The 12841-nt window shown below is 40.5% G+C and overlaps 1 protein-coding gene across 1 annotated transcript in view; it reads right to left on the reverse strand.

Moving 5' to 3' along the window:
• Window positions 1–578: 578 nt before the first annotated feature.
• Window positions 579–12841, reverse strand: part of RAD18 (RAD18 E3 ubiquitin protein ligase) — a 179026-nt gene continuing 166763 nt past the window's right edge. Inside the window, exon 14 of the mRNA XM_020973790.2 lies at window positions 579–4985. Within this exon, the coding sequence (XP_020829449.1) occupies window positions 4945–4985 (41 nt within the window). The 3' untranslated portion in view covers window positions 579–4944. The remainder of the gene's footprint in view (window positions 4986–12841) is intronic.

Raw genomic sequence — 12841 nt, forward strand, 5'->3', positions numbered from 1 at the left:
CTACTTCTTCAAATTACCTTCCATTGAGCCAAAGTTTCCTGATCTAAATCCAAATATGGCTTAGTAGACAAGTCTTAGAGAGTTGCCCGAGGCCCAAAAAACATGAAATGATTTGCCTGAGGACACAGAGCAATTGTGTCAAAGGCAGAATTTGAACCCAGTTCTTTCTAACTCTTAAATCCATTTCTCTTCACTTTATCAAGCTGTCTCACTTTTATTTATCTATGTACAAATTATAGCACTCCCACTCACTCCACCACTACTGCCATTAGATTGTAAGTATATATAGTATACACACACACACACACACACACGTATGTATGGATACACACATTTTTATATGCACATACACACACACACATACATATATATATATATATCCCCAATGCCTGACAGTGCTTTGCATACAGTAGTTACTTAATAAATACATCTTGAATTGAATTAAATACATGCATATGCATGCATAGCTGTACATGTGGTGTATTTTTGCCATTTGAATCCTATTATAACTGTATTAGACCTTTAAATGAACCCTTTTGTAAATCAAAGAATCTGCTTTAGAATGAGAATTTTTCCTTCAGTTTTTTTTGTTTATTATTCTTAACATTCTTTTCTTTTTAAATTTTGAGTTCCAAATTCTCTTCCTCTCTTCAACCCCCTCCCCCATCCACTGAGAAGGCAAGAAATATGATATTAATTATATGTGTGAAATCATGCAAAACACACTTCCATGTTACAAAAAAAGGAAGAAAAATAAAGTGACAAAATTATGCTTCAATTTGCACTTAGAGTTCATCAGTTCTCTCTCTGGAGGTGGATAGCATTTTTTTTTTCGTCATGAGTCCTTTGGAATTATCTTGGATCATTGTATTAATCAGAGTGGCTAAGTCTTTCACAGTTGATCATCATTACTTTGCTGTTCGTGTGCACAATGATCTCCTAGTTCTTCTCTCTTCACTTTGCATCAGTTCATATATGTTTTGCCATGTTTTTCTGAAACCACCGCCTCATCATTTCTACAGCACCATAGTATTCCATTACAATCATATACTAAAACTTGTTCAGTCATTCCCCAATTGATGAACATCTCCTCAATTTGCAATTCTTTGCCACCAGAAATAAAGCTGCTATAAATATTTTTGTATGTATCCTTTTTCTTTTTCTTTTATCTCTTTGTACACAAACCTAGTAGTGGTATTACTGGGTCAAAGAGCATGCACAGTTTTATCGCCCTTTGGGCATAGTTCCAAATTGTTCTGTAAAATGGTTGGACCAGTTCACTATTCCACCAACAATTCATTAGTGTACCTATTTTCCCCTTACTCATTTCAATATTTGTCATTTCTGATAGGTGGAGGTAATACCTCAGAGTTGTTTTCATTTGCATTTCTCTCATCAATAGTCATTTAGAGTATTTTTCATATGACTATAGATAGCTTTGATTTCTTCTTCTGAAAACTGCTTTTGACCATTTATCAATTGGAGAATGGCTCTTATTTTTAATGTATTTGATTCAGTTCTATACTTAGTATACTTACTTAGAAATACACTTAGAAATATACCTAGAAATGAGGTCTTTATCAGAGAAACTTGCTTTAAGTTTTTTGAAATAACTTCATTATCTATGGTACCTTTTAGCAAAATGTAGTTTCCCTGATTATCTCTTTTAATTGGGTCTGTCTTTGCTTTTGTTTTGCCTGAGATCATGACTGCTACCCCTGACTTTTTTATTTCAGCTCAAGTGCATGAGATTCTGCTCCAGCCCGTTATTTTAACTCTGTATGTCTTTCTGTTTCAAGTGTGTCTTTTATAAACAACATATTGTTGGATTCTGGTTTCTAATCTATTCCTCTGTTTCTGTTTTATGGGTGAAATCATCCAATTCACATTCATAGTTATGATTACTGTACATTTCCCTGCATCCCATTATGTTCTGTTTCTCTCTCTCTCTCTCTCTCTCTCTCTCTCTCTCTCTCTCTCTCTCTCTCTCTCTCTCTCTCTCTCTCTCTTTCTCTCTCTCCCTTAATCTTCCCTCCCCTTTATCATCCCCCTACACACACCTTTATCTTATCCTCTTCCTTTCCTATTTCCCTATTGGCTAAATTACATTTCTATACACAACTCTGTGTATGTGTATTTTCTTCCTTGTTTGAACCCATTCTAATAAGTAAGGTTCAAACATTGTCCCTCATTTCTCCCTCCATTGTAAAAACTATTTTATGCATGCCTCTTTTATGTGAGAAAATTTTCCTCATTCTACCTCTCCCTTCCCCTTTCTCCCAGTGCACCCCTTCCTCTCTTCATTTTTTTTTTTTGGACATCATTCCAACATAATCAACTAACACCCGTGCTCTCTGTCTATATAAATTCCATTTAACTGCCCTAATAATGATAAAGTTCTTAAGGGTTACATGTATCATCTCCTTATAAAGGAATGTTAACAGTTTAACCTCATCAAGTCCCTTATGATTACTCTTTCATGTTTACCTTTTTATGCTTCTCTTCAGTCTTGTGTCTGAATCAAATTTTCTATTCAACTCTGGTCTTTTCATCAGGAATGCTTGAAAGTCCTCTATTTCATTAAATATTTATTTTTCCCCTGAAGGATTACACTCAGTTTTGCTGGGTAGGTGGTTCTTGGTTGTAATCCTAGTTCCTTTGCCTTCCAGAATGTCATACTCCAAGCCCACCTTTAATGTAGAAGCTGCTAAAGACTAGCTAAAGCTAAAAGACTGTGGTTCTACAATATTTAAATTGTTTCTTTCTGGTTGCTTGAAGTATTTTCTTTTTGACCTGGGAGCTCGGGAATTTGGCTATAATATTCCTAGGACTTTTCATTTTAGGATTTCTTTCAGGAGATGATCAGTGGATTCTTTCCATTTCTATTTTACCCTCTGGTTCTAAAATATTTAGGCAGTTTTCCTGGAATATTTCTGGAAATGTGATGTGAAGACGCTTTTTTATCATGGCTTTCAGGTAGTCTAATAATTCTTAAATTGTCTCTCCTTGGTCTATTTTCCAGGTCAGTTGTTTTTCAATGTGATAGTTCACATTTTCTTCTATTTTTTTTTATTCTTTTGACTTTGTTTCATTGTTTGTTGATGTCTCATGGAGTCATTAGCTTACACTTGCTCAATTCTAATTTTTAAGGAATTATTTTCTTCAGTGAGCTTTTAACCTCTTTTTCCATTTAGCCAATTCTGCTTTTTAAGGAGTTCTTTTCTTCAATGAATTTTTGTACCACCTTTTCCATTTGAACTATTCTGCTTCTTAAGGAGTTTTTTTCAGTGAATTTTTGTGCCTCTTTTATCATTAGGTCAATTCTGTTTTTTAAGGCATTGTCTTCTTCAGTATTTTTTGTGCCTCTTTTATAAAACTGTTATATTTTCATAATTTTCTTACATTATTCTCATTTCTTTCCCAATTTTTCCTCTACCACTCTTATCTCTTTCTTTAACTCTTCCAGGAATTCTGGTTGGGCTTGGGTCCAATTACTTTTTTCTTTGAGGCTTTTTTTGCAGCTGTTTTCACATTGTTGTCTTCTTCTGCGTATATGTCTTGGTCTTCCCTAGTCTTTTATGGCCAGGCTTTTTTTTCTTATTGTTGTTTGCTCATTTTTCCAGCCTATTTCTAGACTTTGAATATTATGTTAAATTTGGGCTATGTTCCCATCAAATTCTACTTCTGATGTTTGCTACTTATATGGTCTTGGACAAGTCTCTTAATCTCTCACAGGGTTTTTATCTGTAAAATTAGGAGTTCAGACTAAATGGCCTCTAATGTCCCTTTCAGTTCTAGATCTGCAAATTTCTAAAATTTGTTTATATGTTGTATTCAATGAGTAGAATATAAGTTCCTTGACAGACAGACATTGTAGCATAGTAGATAGGTAATGGCCTTAAAATCAGGAAGATTTGAATTCAAGTTCCACCCATCCCACATGTTGGCTCTCTGGTCCTGGATAACTCATTTAATCTCTTATTCTTTAGGTTGCAGAAAAGGTGCCAACCTGCATTGGAAGAGTTAGTTCCTCCCGGTAACAAGAATATCACAGAGCCAGTACCCATCCACTCACCGGGATGTATAGTTCTTTAAGGCAGTTCTTAGTTCTCAGTTCTTAGTTTGTCTTTGTATATCCTTTGTATATCAACATCTAGTACTACACACCTTGCACGTTTTAGGTGCTTTAATAAATGCTCATTGGGTGGGATTGCTAGTAAAGTGGTATAAAAAGGGAAATAACAAATATAGAACAGTAGAGTTGCATCAAATGAGAAGACTGGGCCAAGTGGCTGCCTTAGCAATAACTTCTACGCACTAAATAAATGGAATCATTGCTCTGAAAATCCCACAGGTCAGCTTGCGTGTGAAGCCTACAGCTATGCAGTAAAACAAGGATTGATTCCAGGATTCAAAGTGTCTGGAACAAGAAGGCTAGGGAAAAGGTTGATGAATGAGTAAGAGAGGGTGAATGGAAGACTTTCTCTCTTGTGTCTCTAAATACAAATGTTTCATTTCCTAAAGAAGCCAGGCCCCCATGAGGAAAAAAAAAGCCTTCTGGAACTGAGAGAAAGGGGCCCTTTGGCTTTTGTGTTACAGATCCTGCATTTCAGAATAAGATCTGTGACTCACAGAACACAAAAGCTGGAAAGGACCAAAAAGAGCATCTTCCCCTCTCACTCCACAGAAGTGAAAACTGAAGCCTCGAGACTGGGATTCACCTACTCTTGTTCACACAGTTAGTGGCAAAGCTGGGACTGGAATCCAATTCTTCTGACTCCAAAACCAGGGAGGCTTCACCATCCCATGCTGCCTCCTTGCTCATATCCTTTTCTGTCTGGGTCCAAGTAATGAGTGGCGACAACAGATGGGAAATACGGAGAACTCAGTGTGTGGGAGCCTCCTGTGACTGGCTTATTCCTTTTCTCCTCTTGTTAGCTTTTTTCATTTGGGCCATTGGGCTTCATTCCCACTGACATCCAGACCTGGGAGATAGGGAACAGAAATACCAGTTAAGAATCATATCAAGATGTGATTTCAGCCACTTGTAAGGGCATAAAGGGCTTTATCCATCTAGAATGTTGGTTTGTCTAGATAAAAGCCTCTCCTCTTTAGAAGCAGAGTGCTTATCACCTATAAGCTGCCTTGTGGAGAAAGGCCCCAAGGCACAGAGCCTACACAGAGAAATATCTCCTTATTATGCCAGTGCTTCCCACTCAGGGAGAAAAACCCAAAGACATCTCTCCAGATTTCCATCTGTAAGGGGGAGGCCAGGGGAGAGTGTCAGACAGGGCCTGACCTGCCCTTAGCCTCAGGAGCTCTGGGGATAAGAAAGCATGATTCTTTTGACTATGTGAGCCTCAGAAAGGTGAGAATCCTGTACTCTTGAGTTGTGTGAATATCCTCTTATTAGTCAGGGAGCAGAGAAAGGTGATAATTAAAGAAGTGACTCCATCTCTGGTTTTTCTACCTTTGACTCCTCTCTGGGGGCAAGTGAGGTCCCTTTCAGTAGAGCTCATTGTGTAACACAAATTCTACCTAAGCTGGTGGGAGGTGGACAGTCCTAGGTTGTGATTCCAGATTGATGGAGAGAATGATGTTACCAGTCTGTGTGATCCCGTGAGGGATAGAATTGTTGCAGTCTAGAAGTGCTGGGAACCCTGAAATTCAAGGGCAAAAGGTGCGAGTCCTGCCTCGAAAGAATTCGACTTAAACCTTCATTGTCAGAGAAAAGGTTTATTGTTGCACCAATAGAAGCAGGCAGGACTTTTAAGAACCTGCACTATTTGTGAGGCTCTTATTGACAAGTGGGCCAGACTCTTAAGGAATCTGAGCAATTTGATGGACAAGATTGACCTTTTTTATAGTGTGGCCAATAGCTTGGGATGACTGGGAGATAACCGAGAAGGGGTCTAGATGGGATTAAGTAGTAGGGGTCTAGGGTGAGGCCAGGGACAGACAAAGAGGGCCACAATGAAAGGGCAGTTGAAAGGATTATTAACCTAGTGCCCCAGGTGACCTTCAGAGACCTGGACCACGTGGGAAAGTCCAGGGCCTTATAGGGGTCCATTATTAGCATCCCATCAGAATTGATGCAAAAATTTTAGAGAGGAGGAAAGTTCTTCATTCCTTCTTCAAGAGAGCTTGCAGACTCTCTTCAGGAAGAGACCCATGGAAAGAAAGAAAAGACTTTGGATGAAGCAGGCATGTAGGAAAAGCTGGATTCTCAACATGTCCCTATTTCCAGCTTGCCTTCCTAGATACTCCTTAGAGGAAATTCCATTTGAGTGAGATTGGGGCCTGTCTCTTGGAGAAGCTGAGATAGCTCACTCTCAGGAAAAAAGAAAAGTTCATTCACTTATATTTTCTGAGATTTTCTAATCTGCAGAACTCTAATTTCTTCTTGCTATCTATTTAAATGAGTTTATTCTCTATTCACTGTTTACCATGTGTAATAAGCATTTGGTGGGAAGGAGTCAAGTCTGAAGGTGCAAGCTTTGGGTGCTTTCCACCTTTAAGAGACAGTGACCAGGGAAGGTAGCGGTCTTTTGCTTTCGAACCTTAAAAAATAAATCATATCTCTAGGCCAGCAATATTTTGTCATTCAGTTGTGTCTAATTCTTTGTGGCCCCATTTAGGGTTTTCTTGGCAAAGATACTGGAGTGGTTTGCCATTTCCTTCTCCAGCTCATTTTACACACCTGGCAACTGAGGCAAACAGGATTAAGTGTGCCCAGGGTCACACAGCTAGTAAGTGTCTCAAGCCAGATTTGAACTCAAAAAGATAAGTATTCCTGAGTTCAGTCCTGGCACTCTATCCACTGTGCCACTTAGCACCTCTAGCAATATTTAAGGGGACAAATAGTTATATTTCTAATCTGACACCCCTTCTCTCAGAGGAGAACTGAGTGGCCAGACTCAGAACCCTTTCTGCTCCCCTCCAGGCAAGAATCAAAGTCTCTCTTGGAAAGGAATGGCCAAGATTCCAGAGATACTTATTCATGCCTCCTTACCAGCCATATTTGGACAAATCATATGGACACCATAACCTGCGTGGGCAGCACACATCATACACTTTTGAGAAGATGGAGCAATGTCCTTTTTTCCTAGTCTGAGCAGAAGTGGCATACATCTTAGCCAATGGCAGCTACAACATATGTCCTATATAGCCACACCTAAGACTAGATCTCAGGACACTTCTGTTCTAAGACACCCTCCCCCTGTTTTGTTAGAATAGGTGAGCAAAAATCAATCAGTTAAAAAGAGCCTATTACGTGACAGGCACTGTGTTGGGTGACACCATCCCTACTAGCAAGGAATTTAGATGCTCAAGAGGAACACAGCATAAATAGAAATTTTATTAATACAAACATATAAAAGCCATTAAATATAAAGCAGGTTGAGGAGGGCATTAGTAGTTGAGAGACCAGGAAAGGCTTTGTGTAGCAGATGGTATTTGAGCTGTGTCTTAAAGAAAGATGACTCCATGAGTCAGAAACAAGAATGGAGCTCATCCCAGCCATGGGAGATGGCCAGTATCAAGATAGGTATGTACAGGCTTAGAGAAGACCTTGGGAGTTTGAGAGGGACTGAGGTCCTACATCCATCAGATGGAGATGATTGGTGGCAGGGAATGTTTCTACGATGGAGAAGCCAAACTTTGGCTTTGTTGGCCAGCAGATATGGAGGACACTAAAGGGACAGTGCAGAGCCTATTCAAAAAATCCCACAGATTGCTTTATGTTCGTTCTGATTGAGGTTTCAGCATAATCCTCCCTGGGGAATATAACAGTAGTTATGAGTTAAGTTACTAAATCCCATTTCATCTTCCCTTCAACATGCACATGTGTCATATTTAGCCATTTTTGTGTATGTAGGAAATCAGTCCCTGTCCCTAATTCTTATTGTACTTCTCCCTCCTTTAGAGGGGCCTTAGACAGGAGCCAAAAAATTAAGCCTTCTACAATTTTTCCCCAGGGCATGGTGGAGGTGGAGATTGGAGGGTGAGAAGGTGGGAAGGGGAGGTTAGAAGAATGTGAGAAAAAGGAATCTGGCCCTCTTATAAGTGTTCAGTTCTACCACACTGCCAGAAAGTTCCCCACCCCCATGTACTGAATCTAATCTAGAATGGGTACCTGGGTCCAGAGCACAGGGGAGCCTTTAGTGGAAAGGCAAAGGAAGTTTTCCCAAGCAACAGTTATTAATGTTAGACATTCGTAACACCCTATTACAATAATTAACTCATTTTAAGCCACAGGAGCAATAAAGAGGTCTCCAAGGTCTACTTGCTTCCCTCTTCTTTAAGGAATTTATTTTAGATAAAAAGCTCTGAGTTCAGTCACAATGGCACTGAGGCCCTCAGTGAGGAAAATTTCTCATATCAAAGTAGATATATTGGGCTTTCTGCCTAGCCTTACATTTACATCTGTCTTTAGTTAATTAATCCCTGGCATCTTTGCGATTAAAGCAAAATTCAGCGTACTGGAAACATGGGGTAATAAAACAACAGATTATATCATAGCGTTTGTGGATAGACAAGCAGGAGGAAGGTAGGTTGGGGAAAGAGCTGACCTTTTCTTGGGTCTTCCCTAAGCCTAAGCTCTCCTCTCTGAAGTGGATCTGTCTCTCTGTGATGCCTATGGAGCTAATGATTTTCCCTGATTAATACTTCCCTTTTCTGCCATAGCTCAATCTTCCTTTTGCTTCATTCTTGCTGCAACCTAGAATTTAGATTCGCAGAACCCCAGGTCTCTCCCCTACCTCCTCAACATTCTGGGATAGCTTCTCCCTTTGAGAAAACTGCCAAGGGTATATATGACCAGTCTCTTACATAATGGCTCTGATTGATTCAAGGAGGTGCAGTTCCTACCTAGTCCAGGCCCCAGTCCTTATACATATGTCTAAACTTGGTCTGGTCCTGGTCAATCCAGATATGTAACCCTGAACCAGCATGAGAAACAAGACTTTATCACTCATACTTCCCCAGGTCAAATGGAACACTGCCCAAAGCTCACCTAAGAAATGCTGCAAAACTTTTATTCTCAGGCATCCTTACAAATACAGTTTGGGCCCATGACAATCCTTCCCTCAAGACTGCAACAATCTTACCAGATCAATACCATCTACTGGCCCACAATATTCCAACCAGACCATTACATTCCTGTCAACCCTTCTGTGGTGGTAGAAATAGGCTCCTGTGAGATTTCCTTTCTTTTGAGACAGGCTTTGCACTGTCCCTCCAATGTTCTCCATATCTGCTGGCCAACAAAGCCAAAGCTTGGCTTCTCCATCTTAAAAACATTCCCCGACACCAATCATCTCCATTTGAGGTTAAGGGTCACACAGCTGGCAAGTGTCAAGTGTTTGGTCTGAGGCCAGATTTGAACTCAGCTCATGATTTCTTTGTAAACCTTAGAACTGCCCCAGAAATGCCAGTTATTGTTATCAGATCTGTAATTTCAGTGACTTGGATATTCTCTCCAAAGACACAGGTCGTAGCAGGTCCATGCCTACCCATCCTGGGTAACTCTTCTCCATGTTCTCCTATAAGTGTGCCACAGAGGGTCCACCCAAAGTGCTGGGGCCTTCTCTCTTTCTCCTGATATGTCTGGGACACCAACGGAGCACTAGGTCCACCTGTCTTTTCAAACTATTTTCACAAGACCAGCCCATCTTTTTCTTTTAATAGTTCCCTAATGACCTCCTTTACTCCAATTCTTTGAAATTCCTCCTTTGTTAGATGCCACAGCCTACTCACAAGCACCGTGTGCCTCTCCATCACACTCTGTATAATATTTGTTTTCTATTCTTTGGTAGCTCCCTTCAGGATTCATCTCCAGTATCACCTCCTACAAGAAGCCTTTCCTGATTTCCCCAGTTTTTTAGTGCTTTCCTGGACACACATTCAAACAATTTTGTATTTACTTCATATATTTTTGTACTTTCTTATCTGTGTACATGTTGTCTGCTGACCCACCCCCACCAGTAGAATGTAAGCTACTTGATTGTTTCATTTTTATTATTATATTCTCAGTGCCTGGAACAATGTGTGGCACATAGCAGGTGCTCAATAAATAGAGAATTAAATTTAATTGAATTAGCATTTGATAGGAGGCATCATGATATAGCAGATGGAAAGCCAGTCTTGGGAGCCAGGAAGACTTCCTTCTGACATGTATCAGCTATGACATCCTAGGCAAGTCAACCTCTCCATGCTTTAGACAGCTATCTAAGAAAATGTACCAGCCTTCATCGGTAGAGGAAGTCTCCTTATCCATGCCTTGTCCCCTACTATTTAGCATAGCTTTAATTACTTGTACACATATCATTATGTGAGCTACAAATGTGTGCCTCCCCCAGGGACAGACAGAATTTCAGGGGATACGTCCAATTAGCAGGAAGTTCCCTGGGTTTGGAGTCAGAGGACCTGGGCCCTAATAAGAATCTTCTTCAGGACCTTAGGCCAGGACCTCTCTGGATCTGTTTGGTCATCTCTAAAGTGAGGAGAATGGACTAACTGATCCCCAAGGTCTTGTCCCACATGAAATCTACTTCTTATGAGCTCCCCCAGTCATGGCCATGGCACCAGGAAATTAACCTGGACTAGTATCCAATACTTGAGGAAGCTGAAGGAAAAAATATTCCTCTTACCTGTCAGTTGATGAACATTTATTAAGTGCCTATTATGTGCCAGGTGCTGTGCAAAGATGCAAAGCGAGATTAACGAAAGTCCTTGCTCCGGAAGAGCCAAGTAGCATGAACTCTTCAGTCTCAGGTCTGGATAGATGAGCTTCACTAATAAGTGTTTCAATAGGTCGGACTCCATCTCCCCTCCCCCCTCCCACCTCCCACCATGTCATTCTCCACACTACCTACTCTTCTAGCCCTCAGCCACACCTGCCAGCTGGTACTAATTATGGCCAGACAGCCCCGGCTTTCTCTGTTACTAATTTCTCTGCTATGACTCATCCTGAAGATGGAAACAAAAAAAAAAATTGCCAGCCCAAATCACTTCCCAACAGTGGCGCATCTGGAAAGCAGGGAAGCCACTACAAGACCCTCAGAGACCCTTCAAGGAGTTTGGGAGAGATCTGCTGTCAGGAGGAGTCGCACAGTTTAAGAATATTCCTGAGCCAAAATATTCCTAATGCCTGTCTTAGGGAAACCAAGGACCATATAGGTGGGCTTGAAAAGTCTGTTCACTTCAATAGTGTTTTTGAGCCCCAGCATAGTGATAGAGTGCTGAAGATGAAATCCAAGTAGAGTTGGGCTCAAGTCAATTTGACGTTCATTGGCTGTGTGACTGTCACTTAATCTCCTTTTCCTCATCTGTGAAATGAAGAGGTTGGACTCCAGGGCCATAAATTTCTTACCAGTTCTAGATATATGATCTTATGGCGTATTATGCTCATTAACCTGTTCTGGGCACAGCAGGGGATGGAGTATCTAAGAGAAGTATAAGATATGGCCCCTGCTTTCAAAGAGTTTATAGTCTACTATCTCAGAGGCAGGACAAGACACATAAACAGGGGGCAGCTAGGTGGCACAGTGGGTAAAGCACCGGCCCTGGAATCAGGAGGACCCAAGTTTGGATCTGGCCTCAGACACATAACACTCATTAGCTGTGTGACTCTGGGAAAGTCACTTAACCTCAATTGCCTCACCAAAAAAAAAAAAGACACAGAAACAAATAACTGCAATACAAAGTCATCTGTGAGAAGTGCCATAATAAAATTTGTAGGAGCACAGAGAGAAATCTCTTCCAGGTAGAGGGGCAGCAGAATGAGAAGACTCAGGAAGGGCTTCCCAAAAGGAGGACATTTCAAAATTCATCCTTAAAGGATGAGTAAGACTTTGTCAGATGGCGAGGGATAAAGACATTCCAGATGGAGGGAAAGGAAAAGTCCACAGCAGAGGCAGGGAAGAGTAAGTGGTCAGGTTTGGTAGGGGGCTCAGTTAGCTGTATTTATTGACTTGACCCTTAGGCCTGAAGTGTTGAAATTCAAATCCTAAAGGGATGCTGTAGGGCAGATACCACCCACTATTCAAACGCAGAGGTAAACGGAGTTCCCTTTGTTGTTTTGGAGCTCTAGGATAGTGATTGGGGGGGGGGAGCAAGGTGTCCTACACCTCCGCTCTTGTATTTTTGAGTGTAATAACTACTTGAGAGGGCAAAAGGGAAAAGGGAAGTGAGAATTTCATCCAGTCCGTGACTGACTTTGGGCGTGTGCCCCTAGAGATGCAACACATGTTCTTCATGGCCTTGCTGGGCTTCTGAGAAACTCCCCCTGTACAATGGACTCCTACTAAGATCAAAGGTGCCAAAGTAGGCCTGTGACTGGAATTTCTTTTTTTTTCTTTTTTAATCTCTCTCGTATTATTTTTTTCTTAATTACATGTAAAATTTTTTTAACATTTTTTTTTAATTCTGAGTTCCAAATTCTCTCCCTTCCTCTCTCTCCTCCCCTCTCCTTGAGAAAGCAACCAATTTGATACAGATTATGCATGCGAAATCATGCAAAACATATTTCCCTATTAGCCAGGTTGCAAAACACAGACAAAAAAAGTTTTAAGTGTGCTTTAATCTGCATTCAGACTTCTTCAGTTCTTTCTTTGGAGGTGGATAGGATTTTTCACCATAAATCCTTCAGAATAGTCTTAGATCATTGTATTGCTCAGAATGGCTAAGTCATTTACAATTGATCATTGTACAATATTACTGTTACTATGTCCAGTCTTATCCTGGTTCTGCTCACTTCACTTTGCATCAGTTCATGTAAGTCTTTCCAGGTTTTTCTTGTTTGTTTGTTTGTTTTTAGGCAATTGGGGTTAAGTGACTTGCC

This window comes from Phascolarctos cinereus, unplaced genomic scaffold, assembly GCF_003287225.1.
Source record: "Phascolarctos cinereus isolate Bilbo 61053 unplaced genomic scaffold, phaCin_HiC Scaffold_4;HRSCAF=312, whole genome shotgun sequence".
NCBI lineage: Eukaryota > Metazoa > Chordata > Mammalia > Diprotodontia > Phascolarctidae > Phascolarctos > Phascolarctos cinereus.